Source organism: Oncorhynchus clarkii, chromosome 28, assembly GCF_045791955.1.
Source record: "Oncorhynchus clarkii lewisi isolate Uvic-CL-2024 chromosome 28, UVic_Ocla_1.0, whole genome shotgun sequence".
NCBI lineage: Eukaryota > Metazoa > Chordata > Actinopteri > Salmoniformes > Salmonidae > Oncorhynchus > Oncorhynchus clarkii.
Genome location: NC_092174.1, coordinates 30,298,648 through 30,314,020, shown reverse-complemented (window position 1 = coordinate 30,314,020; position 15,373 = coordinate 30,298,648). Strand labels below are relative to the sequence as shown.

The 15,373-nt window shown below is 42.8% G+C and overlaps 2 protein-coding genes across 5 annotated transcripts in view; both read left to right on the top strand.

Annotated features, from left to right (window-relative positions):
- The window catches only part of LOC139386488 (rho-associated protein kinase 1-like), a 72,921-nt gene extending 60,256 nt beyond the window's left edge, over positions 1-12,665 (top strand). The window contains exons 24-33 of one of the 2 annotated variants that reach the window (XM_071132057.1): positions 1,174-1,267; positions 1,439-1,527; positions 1,977-2,168; positions 2,501-2,666; positions 5,707-5,777; positions 5,951-6,039; positions 6,235-6,313; positions 9,338-9,599; positions 9,991-10,198; positions 11,171-12,665. In XM_071132057.1, the coding sequence (XP_070988158.1) occupies positions 1,174-1,267; positions 1,439-1,527; positions 1,977-2,168; positions 2,501-2,666; positions 5,707-5,777; positions 5,951-6,039; positions 6,235-6,313; positions 9,338-9,599; positions 9,991-10,198; positions 11,171-11,174 (1,254 nt within the window). In that variant the 3' untranslated portion in view covers positions 11,175-12,665. Of the gene's footprint in view, positions 1-1,173; positions 1,268-1,438; positions 1,528-1,976; positions 2,169-2,500; positions 2,667-5,706; positions 5,778-5,950; positions 6,040-6,234; positions 6,314-9,337; positions 9,600-9,990; positions 10,199-10,649 lie in introns of both variants that reach the window. The other variant, XM_071132056.1, reaches the window with a different exon arrangement.
- LOC139387167 (ubiquitin carboxyl-terminal hydrolase 14-like) overlaps positions 1-15,373 on the top strand; it is a 237,162-nt gene that overhangs the window by 216,920 nt on the left and 4,869 nt on the right. The window contains exons 2-5 of one of the 3 annotated variants that reach the window (XM_071133218.1): positions 13,830-13,857; positions 14,728-14,873; positions 14,980-15,012; positions 15,225-15,329. In XM_071133218.1, coding sequence (XP_070989319.1) covers positions 13,842-13,857; positions 14,728-14,873; positions 14,980-15,012; positions 15,225-15,329 — 300 coding nt within the window. In that variant the 5' untranslated portion in view covers positions 13,830-13,841. Of the gene's footprint in view, positions 1-13,483; positions 13,858-14,727; positions 14,874-14,979; positions 15,013-15,224; positions 15,330-15,373 lie in introns of those variants that run through there. The other 2 variants (XM_071133217.1, XM_071133219.1) reach the window with 2 other exon arrangements.

Below are 15,373 nucleotides of genomic sequence, written 5' to 3'. Positions count from 1 at the left end.
CCTCTGATGCAGCACACCATCACTCTCCTTGGTCAAATAGCCCTTACACAGCCTGGAGGTGTGTTGGGTCATTGTCCTGTTGAAAAACAAATGATAGTCACACTAAGCACAAACCAGATGGGATGGCGTATCGCTGCAGAATGCTATGGTAGCCATGCTGGTTAAGTGTGCCTTGAATTCTAAATAAATCACTGACCGTGTCACCAGCAAAACACCCCCACACCATAACACCACCTCCTCCATGCTTTACGGTGGGAATACACATGCAGAGATCATCCGTTCACCTGCAATGTGTCTCATAAAGACGCAGAAATCAGACCAAAGGACATATTTCCACCGGTCTAATGTCCATTGCTTGTGTTTCTTGGCCCAGCAAGTCTCTTCTTATTGGTGTCCTTTAATAGTGGTTTCTTTGCAGCAATTCAACCATCAAGGCCTGATTCCTGCAGTCTCCTCTGAACAGTTGATCTTGAGATATGTTACTTGAACAATTTCTGAGGCTGGTAACTCTAATGATCTTATCCTCTGCAGCAGAGGTAATCTGGGTCTTCCTTTCCTGTGGTGGTCCTCATGAGAGACAGTTTCATAGTGCTTGGTTTTTGTGACTGCACTTGAAGAAACTTTCAAAGTTCTTGAAATGTTCTGTATTGACTGACCTTCATGTCTTAAATGACAGTCCATCATTACTTTCTCTTTGCTTATTTGAGCTTTGCTTGCCATAATATGGACTTGAACTTTTACCAATTAGGGCTATCTTCTGTATACTACCCCTACCTTGTCACAACACAACTAATTGCCTCAAACGCATTAAGAAGGAAAGAAGTTCCACAAATTAACTTTTACCAAGGCATATCTGTTAATTGAAATGCATTCCAGGTGACTACCTCATGAAGCTATTCGAGAGAATGCCAACAGTGTGCAAAGTTGTCGTCAAGGCAACGGGTGGCTATTTAAAGAATCTAAAATCTCAAATATATTTTGATTTAACACTTTTTTTGTTACTACATGATTCCATATGTGTTATTTCATAGTTTTGATGTCTTCATTATTATTCTGCAATGTAGAAACAAGTAAAAATAAGGAAAAACCCTTGAATGAGTAGGTGTTGTAAAACTTTTGACCGGTAATCTACATTCTTAAACCTCTGAATGTCTCTCTTCTTGTCCTCCCCAGCTTGAGGAATCCAACAAAACCCTGACCAAAGACGTGGAGAACCTCAGTAAGGAGAAGGCCGAGTTGGACCACAAGCTTCGCACTCAGAAGGAAGGTAATGTCAAGACACCATTTTCATAACTTGGTCTAATTAGTATATTCTCTGAATTTCTGTTACAATCTAGGCCTATGGGTAATTTCTTCATAGGCACTTATGTCCCCTCTGTCAGTTAGATCCCTCTAAGACTGTCTGGTGTCCTCTCGCTGTCTGTCCCCTTCTCTGCAGAGTATGACTCCCAGAAAGAGGAGATTACAAACACAATCAAGGCCAACTATGAGAAGGTTCTCAGCACAGAGCGCACGCTCAAGACTCAGGTAAAGACACTTCAACCTTTGACTAACATTACACCAATAGTTATGAGCTCCTTTGGCCTCATATTTACATCTCAAACTCAACCCCATAGTTTTTACACCTCAACCCATTGCCCTACTTTGTTAAACCTCAACCTTAACTCAACTGTTTGCCCCATTTTGTTAAACCTAAACCACAACCTTCCCTCAACGTGTTGCCCCATTTTGTTAAACCTAAACCACAACCTTCCCTCAACGTGTTGCCCCATTTTGTTAAACCTAAACCACAAGCTTCCCTCAACGTGTTGCCCCATTTTGTTAAACCTAAACCACAACCTTCCCTCAACGTGTTGCCCCATTTTGTTAAACCTAAACGACAACCTTCCCTCAACGTGTTGCCCCATTTTGTTAAACATAAACCTCAACCGATTGCCCCCATTTGATCCCTCCCTCAACCCTGTCTCTCTCTCCAGGCGGTGAACAAACTGGCAGAGATCATGAACAGGAAGGACATGAAGCTTGACACCAAGAAGAAGGGGAGCACAACCGACCTGAGGAAGAAGGAGAAGGAGAATCGCAAGCTGCAGGTGGATCTCAACCAGGAGAAGGATAAGTTCAACCACATGGCCATCAAGTACCAGAAGGAGCTCAGCGAGATGCAGGCGGTCAGTAATAATGCATTATACAGTCAGTCAGTTTCTGTCAATTTGACAGTAGGGTCAAATTGGTCTCAATCATTGGACGACGATCCTTTGAACCTTTTAATTAATAGTATTCTTTCAAATCAAACAAAAAAAAAGCAAGACAGACAAGTATGACCACAATAGGACAATTAGGAAGATTTAGTCAAATCCATTCCTAATTTAGAACGGCGTTAAACTCTATAGTGAAAGGCAGCACCGCATCCCCCCTTGAAGCTGCAGTGCTTCTGATCTTCCCTAAATGAACTGCGTATTCATGAATGTGTATTCTGCTTGCCTCTCCTCTTCTACAACAGCAACTGTCGGAGGAGTGCACGTACCGCAACGAGCTGCAGATGCAGCTGGACAGTAAGGAGAGTGACATTGAGCAGCTCAGGGAGAAGCTCAACGACCTGCAGCTGCGCATGGACAACTCCAGCGTCATCAGCCTGCAGACGGATGAGACGGACAGCAACATCGCTGGTAAGGTCACCGCGGGATCAACTAACAAAAGGCGGCTGTGTCAATGTACCGGCTAGGCCAAAGAGGCTCAATCCTGCTTCTGTCAAGCCACACACACACACGACTCAGCTAATGAAGGTGTGATGGTACTAAGCTAGGACAAATCTACCCTATGATGGCTCTCCAGGAGCAGGATTTTGGATCACTGAACTTGATGTTTGGTCCATCAGGCTGGCTTGTCCAACAATCACTCGGACATGATTTAAAATCGATTCATTCAATCCCAGCCATTTCAAGTAATTGTATTTTATTAGGATCTCTTTTAGTCCTCATTTGGACTAATCTTTTAACTTTAATATACAATTTACAATACAATATAATATCTAATGAATATATCATTGAGTGTTTGAGTTCTGACAGTATGGCTCTGAAGCAGTAAAGTAAGTATAGAAGAACGCTTATTTTCGTCTTTCTCAACCCACCTGTTTCAAGTGTCAGTTAGTAGACCTGCTAACGATGTTTACTGTACATGGAATTCCTGAGTGTCTGTCGTTAAAGTCCTCTCTCATCTCTTATTCTCCATGTCCATTTGGTTCTCCTTGCTCGCCTCCTTACCTTTGTATCTTCTATCCTTTTCTTTCTGTGAGTAACTCGGAGTTGGGGGACCCTCATTGTGCCTTGCCCGTGCTACATTGTCTTTTGCCTCGTATTTTTCTTCTAACTTTTTGGGGCATTTTTTTTTGTGGTGAAAAGGAAAGCCCTCTTGTATGTTCTCAACAACACTTTTTTGAAAGGCCATTCTGAGTGACAAAAGGAACAGTTAAAGCCCCATTTTCTGGTCTTTTAACAAAGCTATTTTTTTATTTTTTTAACCAAGTGTGCCAGGCTGGCGGCATTTTCATTTACTAACCGTGAATCAAAAATCACGTAAGCTATTTGAAGGGGTTAAAAACCAATTACAGTATAGAACTTAATCTAACATTATTTCAGTACAAATGCTGATTGCACCATATCAATTAGCCTTCTGTAGGTAATCAGTTTCATTGTCAGCTGTACATTTATTTTGTAGCAGGACAAGCTATCATACAATCTGAATGACTCCTAAAGTAAAGTGACTACATGAGAGGTTGGCTACTGTAATACTAGACAACAACACTGTGGTTTAACTCATCACTTTGAGCACCTTTCAAAATGTGTCTGGAGACCATGAACCAAACCCTTCCTTTGATTTCCTGTCCCTTGTTCTTCAAACAAACACTCACCGTTTTTAAGTTTTGTTTTGTTGGCATGATCACCTCAGAACAGAAGCAATGCCTTTTCAGAACCAAGGAAATCTCCCACACTTGAAGTGGAGCTTTTGATCAATTCACTCTTCTTTTGTAGCTTGTTGTGCCGAAGCATGCTCTTTATGTTAGTGTTACCAACTCAACGTAATGGAAAGATACACTACATGACCAAAAGTATGTGGACACCTGCTTGTCGAACATTTCATACCAAAATTATGGGCATTAATATTGAGTGGGTCCCCCCCTTTTGCAGCTACAACAGCCTCCACTCTTCTGGGAAGGCTTTCCACTAGAACATTGCTGAGGGGACTTGCTTCCATTCAGCCACAAGAGCATTAGTGAGGTTGGGCACTAATGTTGGGTGATTAGGCCTGGCTCGCAGTCGGCGTTCCAATTCATCCCAAAGGTGTTCGATTGGGTTGAGGTCAGGGCTCTGTGCAGGCCAGTCAAGTTCTTCTACACCGATTTCGACAAACCATTTCTGTACATACCTTGCTTTGTCCATGGGGGCATTGTCATACTGAAACAGGAAAGGGCCTTCCCCAAACTGTTGCCACAAAGTTGGAAGCACAGACTCGTCGACAATGTCATTGTATTCTGTAGTGTTAAGATTTCCCTTCACTGGAACTAATGGGCCTAGCCCAAACCATGAAAACAGCCCTAGACCATTATTTCTCATCCACCAAACTTTACAGTTGGACGTATGCATTCGGGCATGTAGTATTCTCATGGCATCCACCAAACCCAAATTCATCCGTCGGACTGCCAGATGGTGAAACGTGATTCATCACTCAAGTGAACGCATTTCCACGGCTCAAGAGTCCAATAGCGGCGAACTTCACACCACTCCAGCCATCGCTTGCCATTAGGCATGGTGATCTTAGGCTTGTGTGCGGCTGCTCAACCATGGAAACCTATTTCATGAAGCTCCCGGCGAACAGTTCTTGTGCTGACTTTTGTGCTCCCAGGGGCAGCACCGTACAGTTGACCGGGGCAGCTCTAGCAGGGCAGAAGTTTGACGAACTGACTTGTTTGAAAGTTGGCATCCTATGACGGTGCCACGTTGAAAGTCACTGAGCTCTTCAGTAAAGCCATTCTACTGGAGATTGCATTGCAGTGTGTTTGATTTTATACACCTGTCAGCAATGGTGTGGCTGAAATAATCAAATCCACTAATTTGAAAGGTTGTCCACATACTTTTGTGTATATATAGTGTATCTTCAATGAAATAGGCTCTGTCCTCTGTGACGGGAGACCGAGGCATCAGAAGCTCCGTGTTGGACAGCACCTTTCAATTTGAATTGGCTAGTGATTCTAATTATATCGATAGGATGTCCATGTTCTGTCAGCCATTGGCTGAATAGAACATTATTTTACAACACATCTATCTAACCTCTTCCTCATGGAGTAGAATGTACTCCTTGATATTGAACTTGCTGGAAAAAATAACATGGATGTTACATGCTTTAGTGATTTCTGTATATCCCTTTAAGGCTCCCTTGTGCATGGGTTCTAAAACTACTGAGCTTGAATTAGCAGCATGGGATATTTAACTCCTGCCTGTCACATAATACAGTTGTTTTAAAGTGTAACCTGAGCAGAGAGATACTCAGTAAGTTGAACTTGAAACTTCTAAGGTAGTATGGCTCAGCCTTGTCACGTGACTTTTCTGTTCTTCCCCCAGTTAAGTTTGAATTTGATCACTGCATGACTTTTTGGGGACAGTGTTACACAGGCTTGGTTTTCATTTGTGTCTATCTTGTGTGTCTATGTAGAATCCAGACTGGAAGGTTGGCTGTCCATTCCTAATAAACCTAATATCAAACGATATGGCTGGAAGAAGCAGGTAAGTCACCTGGAAGCTTTTCATCAATTTACTGACATTAACTGACATGCAACATATATTTATTCATATTAAATGGCACAGTACGGGTTGTGCTCATGGTGCTGCCTAGTGCCTACTCCTTATGGCCACCACAATTCTTCCTAACATTATTTCTTGATTCTATTTTTCCTCAGTATGTGGTGGTGAGCAGCAAGAAGATTCTGTTCTACAACGATGAACAGGACAAAGAACAGTCCAACCCCTCCATGGTACTAGATATCGAGTAAGTATGCTTGTTTTATGATTTTGGATTTAATTGTAATTCACTTTACACTAGAAATTTGTTTTGTGGACAAAATATCAGTCTTAGTAGTTTTTTATGATAATTATTGCTTAATCATAAAATAGATAATGTAACAGTTTGTCTGAGACGGTGTATTCTGGTACTCAATCATCAGTCATTGCTTGTTGTGTGCAGCAAACTGTTCCACGTGCGTCCAGTTACCCAGGGTGATGTGTACCGAGCAGAGACGGAGGAGATCCCAAGGATATTCCAGGTAGGAAGGAACCTTCTGACCTGACCAATCAACTTTCTAACCCATTGTCTTAGCACGACGGCCGTCTGCGCTGATGGTTCATGGCAACGCGGTCGTGTTAGAATGACCCAGAGGCCTTCTGACCTAAACCAATCAGCTTAACCAGCTCAGTCTTTTTAGTTCTTCAGTCGCCTTACTTGCCCATTCTCAAACGGATGATTACAATCCCATTTTAGATTTTGACAGCTGTCTTGAGTGGACTCTAGTCTACATGCACAATTAGTTATTAAGCTGATGCCTTTTTCTCCCAGAGAGACTTTCAATGAGCGCTTAAACTTTTCAATGTGTGTTTCAGTAGTATACAATCCTTTTCTTTAATGGCTCAGACGCGAAGGATTTACTGCTGATTTACAGCAAATCCCCGTCATTCGCATCAAGAAGAGATGCCGATACAGGGGAGGTGTGGGTGCCTTGTGAGAATTTGTCGGCGAGTGGGAAACCCGCCTCTACCATCCGTCCTATTGGCCAACTTGCAATCATTGGGGAATAAATTGGATGAGCTCCGTTCGAGACTATCCTACCAACGGGACATTAAAAACTATAACTTAAGTTTCACAGAGTCGTGGCTGAACCACGACATGGATAATATACAGTTGGCTAGGTTTTCCATGCATCAGCAAGACAGAACTGTTACCTCCGGTAAGACAAGGGATGGAGGTATGTGTCTATTTGTCAATAACAGCTGGTGCGCAAAATCAATTATTGAGGTTTCCAAGTTTTGATCGCCTGAGATAGATATCTCATTATAAGCTGTAGACCACACTATTTACTAAGAGTTATCAATATTTTTCGTAGCTGTCTATTTACCACCACAAACTGATGCTGGCACTAAGACCGCACTCAATGAGCTGTATAAGGCTGTAAGCAAACAATAAAATGCTCATCCAGAGGCGGCACTCCCTAGTGCAGTAAAACTTTAATCCATTTTACCTAATTTCTACCAGCATGTCACGTGACAAAAATAATAACTCTAGACCTTCTTTACTCAACACACAGAGATGCATACAAAGCTCTCCCTCGCCCTACATTTGGCAAATCTGACCATAATTCTATCCTCCAGACTGGAATATGTTCCGGTATTCATCCGATGGCATTGAGGAGTTAACCACCTCTGTCACCGGCTTCATCAATAAGTGCATCGACAACGTCATCCCCACAGTGACCGTACGTACCCCAACTAGAAGCCATGGATTACTTTCAAGGAGCAGGGCTCTAAACTGGATGCTTATAAGAAATCCTGCTATGCCTTCCGAACCATCAAACAGGCAAAGTGTCAGTACAGGAATAAGATTGAATCCTACTACACCGGCTCAGACACTCGTCGGATGTGGCAGGGCTAGCAAACTATTAGACTACAAAGGTGAGCCCAGCCGCGAGTTGCCCAGAGACACAAACCTACCAGACAAGCTAAATTACTTCTATGCGCGCTTTGAGGCAAGCAACACGGAAGCATGCATGAGAGCATCAGCTGTTCCGGCTGTGTGATCACGCGCTCCATAGCTAATGTGAGTAAGACCTTTAAAACAGGTCAACATTAACAAGGCCACAGGGCCAGACGGATTACCAGGACGTGTACTCCGAGCATGCACTGTCCAACTGGCATGTGTCGTCACTGACATTTTCAACTTGTCCCTGACCCGAGTCTGTAATGCCTACATGTTTCAAGCAGACCACCATAGTCCCTGTGCTGAAGAACACCAAGGTAACCTGCCTAAATGACTAGTGACCCGTAGGACTCACGTCTGTAGCCATGAAGTGCTTTGAAAGGCTGGTCATGGCTCACATCAACACCTTTATCCCAGAAACCCTAGACCCACTCCAATTTGCATATCCCCCCAACAGATCCACATATGACGCAATCTCTATTGCTCTCCACGCTGCCCTTTCCCACCTGGACAAAAGGAACACCTATGTGAGAATGCTATTCATTGACTTTAGCTCAGCGTTTAACATCAAAGTGCCCTCAAAGCTCATCGCTAAGGACCCTGGGACTAAACACCTCCCTCTGCAACTGTATCCTGGACTTCCTGACGGGCCACCCCCAGGTGGTAAGTATAGGCAACGACGCTTCTGCCATGCTGATCCTCAACATGGGGGCTCATCAGGGGTGCGTTCTTAGTGTCTTCCTGTACTCCCTGTTTACCAATGACTGCGTGGCCAAGCACATCTCTAACACCATCATTAAGTTTACCGACGACACAGCGGTGGTAGGCCTATTGGGAGGAGGTCAGAGACCTGGCAGTGTGGTGCCAGGACAACAACCTCTCCCTCAACGTGATTGAGACAAAGGAGATGATTGTGGACTACAGGATAAGGAGGGCCGAGCACACCCCCATTCTCATTGACGGGGCTGTAGTGGAGCAGGTTGAGAGCTTCAAGTTCCTTGGTGTCCACATCACCAACGAACTGTCATGCTCCAAACACAGCAATACAGTCGTGAAGAAGGCACCTATTCCCCCTCAGGAGACTGAAAAGACGGCATGGATCTTCAAAAGGGTCTACAGCTGCACCATCGAGAGCATCCTGACTGGTTGCATCGCTGCCTGGTATGACTCGGCCTCTGACCGCAAGGCGCTACAGAGAGTAGTGCGTACAGCCCAGTACATCACTAGGGTCAAGGACCATTCAGGACCTCTATACTGGGCAGTGTCAGAGGAAGGCCCAAAAAATTGTCAGACTCCAGCTACGCTAGTCATACACTGTTCTCTTTGCTACCACACGGCAAGCGGTACCTGAGTGCCAAGTCTAGGTACAAAGGGCTTCTTAAGTTTCTACTCCCAAGCCATAAGACTGCTGAATAGCTAATCAAATGGCTACCCGGACTATTTGCGTTAACCCCACCCTACCTACACGTACATATTGCCTCATTTACATGACTAACCTGTACCCTCGCACATTGACTTGGTATGGATACCCCCTGAACATAGCCTCGTTATAAAAACATTGTTTAATAGAGACTGATTCTCTCTTGTCTCCCCTCTTCAGATCCTGTATGCCAACGAGGGGGAGTGCCGGAAGGAGGCGGACATGGAGACTGTCTCGCAAGGGGACAAGACCAACTGTCTGCCCCACAAAGGTCACGAGTTCATCCCCACGCTCTACCACTTCCCTTCCAACTGTGAAGCCTGCTCCAAGCCCCTGTGGAATGTCTTCAAGCCTCCACACGCCTTGGAGTGCCGCCGCTGCCACGTCAAGTGCCACAGGGACCACCTCGACAAGAAGGAGGACGTCATCGCCCCCTGCAAAGGTACGGTGATAGAGGTTAGGTTAGACTGACAAGACCTGACTCTGTGTTGTAAGGGGGGAAAAATTTACTTTAAGGCCCAATGCAGCCATTTTTATATATCAAATCATTTCTGGGTAACAATTAAAGGAAAGTTCCACCCTAAAACATTTGTTTGGTATTTGTTACATTGGTCCATTGTTGATATAGTCCCAAAATGTTTTGCATGTCAGCAATCAAGTTATCAAGATGTATTTTGAAAGAACACACAATTTAATAATATAACTTGATTTTGGATTTTGTTAACTGGCAAGTGTTGGGTTAAAGGGGATATTAACTTCCACCTCCTTAGGGACGTCGAGACATCTTGAGTTTGTGTTTTCAATTTTCTACCTGGTTTTGTCTCCTCCAACAGTGAACTACGATGTGACCTCTGCCCGGGACATGCTCCTGCTGGCCTTGACACAAGACGAGCAGAAGAAATGGATCGGCCACCTGGGCAAGAAGATCCCCAAAACACCGCCCTCCTCCTTCCTGAGGGCGTCGCCCCGCACCCTGTCCACCCGCTCCGGAACTAACCAGTCCTTTCGCAAGAACCCCAAAAGCATAACGGGCAAGCCAAGGTAACCTTACACACGTACGCTCTCTGGGCCTGAAATAGCATCATATTCCTTATATAGTGCACTACTTCAGTCATGAGCACCCTACTCCCTATGTAGTGCACTACTTTTGGTCAACAGTAGTGCGCTATATAGGGCATAGTGGGCATAGGACACCACCTCTGATTGTCCCACGAAGCAGCCCTTTCAACCTAAAAGTTGTTCTGTAGTTTTCTTCTATCCTCTGGTAGGGCCTGAGCGGACACACTTGTTTTCTATTGCTTGATGCTTGTTTTGAACAGTACAGAACATTAAGGAATTGTGGGCTTCTATTCTGGGGAGTTGAGTGTGTGCTAAGGTCCAGAAGTCCTCTGTAAATCCCTGCTGCTGGACTGTCTGTTTCGGTTTTGTCTTCCAGTCCAGTCAGTCACGTGACTTGCTATTTGTCTTCTACTACCCTTTGTGACTGTAACAGGTCGCAGTCTCATTCTGCTACCACAGCCTCCAGCCTCCAAGCAACAGACACAACATCCAGCACTTGTTGACAACAACTCCTCCACACCAAATTTACAGAAGTCTTAACTTTTTAGACCATCTCCTTCCTGTTTTGGCCTGACTATTTATTTATTATTAACTGACTGCGTTGATGGTGTATATAACATCAGTGGAATTGTCCTCCTTTGTGGTTCTTTCTCGTTTGACTTGGGGAACTCTTTCTATCTAATTTGACACTAAAGTGTTGTTGGTTGGTTTCATTGACTAACTCTTAGCGCTCTATGCAACCTTTCCGGAAGCAGGTGCCCCATATATGGGTTGTTGTATTTCTCTCTAGCAAGAATGATGCCAGAGGCCATCAAAGACATAATGAAGTTGCAGTTACTATGTCTTTAAATCCATTGTTCTATGTAATATATTAATATCTATCGGGGGTACTAACCAAGTGTCAAATGACTTCCACTCTTTTACTGGACACCTGTTTTCTCTTCTTTCTTCCAGCTAACCATCTGAACATTTGGATTCTATTGGGACTTTGTATTTTTTCTTATCCCCTCCATTATCCCTCACGTTAAAGGAGAATCCTTATTTTATGTAACAGTAAATTAAATCTGACCAGGGACGGAAATTGGGACAATTATCTGACACAAGGCATCAGGGACATTGAGAAGGCCTGCTATTTCCCTCACCCCCTCCTCCCCTATCCTCACCGCGGAGCCTCAACTAAGACTTCCTCACCCGGGCACCACATACTTGCAACTCTTCGTTTCTTCCAGAAGATGGCGTGGGCGACTTGGAACCTGAATGGAAGATGGAGAGCAATAGAAAAGGGCTCATGGTATGCAGTTGGTAGTACATATTCCATATCAGTCATGGGAAGGGATTCTGGTTGAATGAATGAATGACTGCGGGTTTTTCTGAGGCTCTTGCATGTCAACATGGAGGTATTGTAGTACAGGGATTGGCTTAACTATGCGGTGAATGGGTACATCTCGGGGATACGGAAATGTGGTTGTTTTTTCTTCCCTTGTCAGTAACTCTGTTTCCTTCAATGTACTTTGATGCCTTTGACTGGTGGCCTTTATGCTCCTATCCCCTATTACTCTGCACATCAGTTATACCAGGGGTTGGTTGGGACAGAGTATGTATTGGGAACTGAGTATTAGATGTTTTTGAGTATTGAGTGAGGAGCATGCAAGATCATCATTTCAATCTATGCATTATTATTTTTATTATAATTGTTATTGCTCCAAGCCATAAGGAAATTCCATTGTAATGGCATATAGGAGACCTAAAAACTTCATTTTTTTTTCTGTGTTCATTGGGTACATTGTTTTCTGTAATATTGTTTTTTTTCTTGTATTTTTTGTATGTATTGCCTTACATTGACTCATAGATAAATGGTTCAAAAGGAAAACATTAAGTTAACAAATGTAAAACTGCACTGTTTGAATTGTAAATTATTTGTAGAAAACTAAACAGGTGTAGCATTTGGCCCACCTAGTGCCTTAATGTTTGGATAACAATTTTACTGCCATATCTGTTTGTGTTTATCTCCAAAAACAAGACAAATCTTAACTCTTACATCAATCTTTTTAAATATCTGCCACACTGGTTTTATCAGAACGTTCCGACTGGTTTGGGTATATCGAATGCCTCATTATAGACTCATTGCAATAGTTTAATGTATCAACACAAAGTTCCCAGAGTCCAGTATGTATCTCACGAAGGTTTCTGGATGGTTTACCTTGTTAAAGATGTTATATTAATATGGTATTGTTTCAAGCAAACACCACTCAGTGTACAATATTAGAAATAAAATAAGGATCATGAATACCTCAATAATTCTAAATGTTTTTTAAAAACTTTGTTCAGTAAAAAGAGAAAAGCACTGGAACTATGATCTACTCTATTTTGTCTTGGATGAATCACATGTTTAATTGCAATGGAGGCCACACTGATGGATAGGTGTCAATAAACATATCTTTATCATCTATGCACTTCACTTTTGTTATGCATGTAGGCTGAGATTGATTTTGATATACTACTCTTTATTCTGAGCAACTACATATAGACTTACTGCTAACGAAGTAATTTACCAATCCAAGTGCTGTGATTGTAGCTAGTCATTCAATGGTTAGTGCAATATGGGCTCCTTTGGACGTCCCTATCCTAAACCCCTATCCTTAACCCTTAACAGTTTCAACTTCAATGGGGTGAAGTCAGATTTGGGATGTCCCAATGATCCAGTTTTAGACTTTTCCCTTCAACAATCACAGTGCTGGGAACAGAGAAGAGCTGTGTTACTGGGATGAGCATCACTGTTTGGCAGAAAACACAAGGTAAGTTAGGTTATGAAAAACCACTAATGGGCTGCTTTTAACACGTGGGAAGATTTAGGCTAGTGATTTGCTCCTTTTACAGTAATTGAGCTACTTTTAACAGATCATAATTAATAAGTGTCATCAGGACAGTCAAACTTTTTGGAGACGGATGCAGTATTTGGTAAAACATTTTGTTTATTTTTGTTTTGTTTAAATTGTATGTGTTAGTGGGAACTGAGCTGTATAATATATATATATTTTTAAGTACCTTTACAAATGTATTTGTTGAAGAAATTCTACTGTGATCAGGGGCCCACTCTGATCATAACATATTTGGGAGTGTTCAAGTGTCTGCTAAATGGCTTTTCCTAGTATTTATTACTTTATATTGTGTTTCTTGATGTGGGCGTTCCTTGATATCAGAGAACGCCCATTGGTGCCTGCCATTGGTCAATTCTGGCGTTATAAGACTGGTGTTTTTTTTTTACACAGATTTGTTTACATAGTAGATTAGGATAAATGAACGTGGCAGGTTGGGCAATGCTTTGTCCCAGATACGAAAGAAACTGCCACGGACAAATGGCGAGCGTTTCTTGACATCAAGAAACGCTAAAGTCAGTAAACGCCCCTAATTGAATCTGCAATTACACCCTTCTCCTTCACATGTTGGGCTGTCCAGGCTGGATAGCTACAGGCAGAGCGCATCGATACATTTTCAGCGTACACTGCCGTGCAGTTGCAGCGTCATTGTGCAAACTGTTTGAATGAAGTTCGGTGTAGCTACTAGCTAGCTGGACAGAAACATATCGTAGCCAACTACACCCGACAGCGAATTCACAGCCTAAAAGATGACCGTATTTACAGGTAAGCTAATGCTGTAAAGTAACCACTTACAATGATGACCATTTTCTGAACTATTTATACACGTGTTTCAATGATCACTATTGGACCGCTATCTACCAAGCTAACTAGCTAAAGTGTTAGCTAGTCATCATAGGCCGTAAAGTAAATCAGTGGAGTCACCAACTAGCGAGCTGCCCGACAAAAATAACAGATTCGAGAGTGTTCTCTCTGATTTAAGAAAATATGACAAACGAACGATCTAGTTAAGTAATCTAGATACGTGTTGGTGGTGTTGACAACTAGTTAAGTAATGTGTCTAACTAGCTAGCTACTTAGCTTTATGTTGTGCTAAGGGCACCAGTTAACTTCATGCAGTCACGTCAATATTTAGCTAGCTAGCCTGCTAACTGTTAAGCTAGCCATAAAAGGAACTGTCTTACACTACGCAAAGAGCCTAACGTTACTGTATGAAAATTGTATTGCAACGTTACATCTGGCCCAAATAAACTAGCTAAGGAGCTAGTCTAACGCTAGCGCAATTTGTTTCCGCTAAATTGGTTTGTTTTGTGATTATTTTGCTAACTAACTTGCTAGCTAGGTTAGTTAGCTATTGAATTTAGGTAGCGTGTCACTTAAGTCATTTTACCATCTCTTTTATGCAATCTTCCTAGTCAGCACAGTAGTAGCCGCAGTTTTTCACTTGCTTCTAGCTAACAGGTGATCAATACTTAATAACCAAAACATTCGACTCTTATTTAAAGCCATCCTCTGCAGCACAGGTTCACTGTAAAATATGATTGTGCTGTGTCATTCATGACAAGACACGATGCATCAGAGATGCCTTCCACTCCCTGCTGGTTAGCAATAACAAATACCTGTTTTTTTTCTCAGTGAATGTGAAATGGGGAAAAGAGAAGTTTGATGCAATAGAGCTGAACACAGAAGAACCTCCCATGGTTTTCAAGGCTCAGCTCTTTGCCTTGACCGGGGTACAACCAGAGAGACAGAAGGTTATGGTCAAGGGAGGCACACTTAAGGTAAAGTTGTCTCATTTTAGTTAATCAATGAATGTCATCACTTGGACCACGGATGATCAATACATTATTTCCAAAGATACCTAATCATTTGTATATCTTTTTTCAGGATGATGACTGGGGAAACATCAAATTAAAGAATGTAAGTATAGCCTAAAAGTTGTCATGTTACTTCTGTCAATATTGTGGAAAGTAGACTGATATATTGGCACATTTCATTGTAATTTAGTGGGTAATCTATTTTCTTATTTGATTACCATCACCAGATATCCTATGGTACACAATGTGACATGCGATACTCTTCCTCCTCTCTCCACTCTCTCTCCGTCATTCCCCCTCCACCCTCTGTCCTAGGGGATGACTCTGTTGATGATGGGCTCAGCGGAGGCCCTGCCCGAGGAGCCTGCAGTCAGGCCCATGTTTGTAGAGGACATGACTGAGGACCAGCTGGCCTCAGCTGTGAGTTAATGTTTACTCGTTGGATGTCTGTTTGTTTAAAGGGA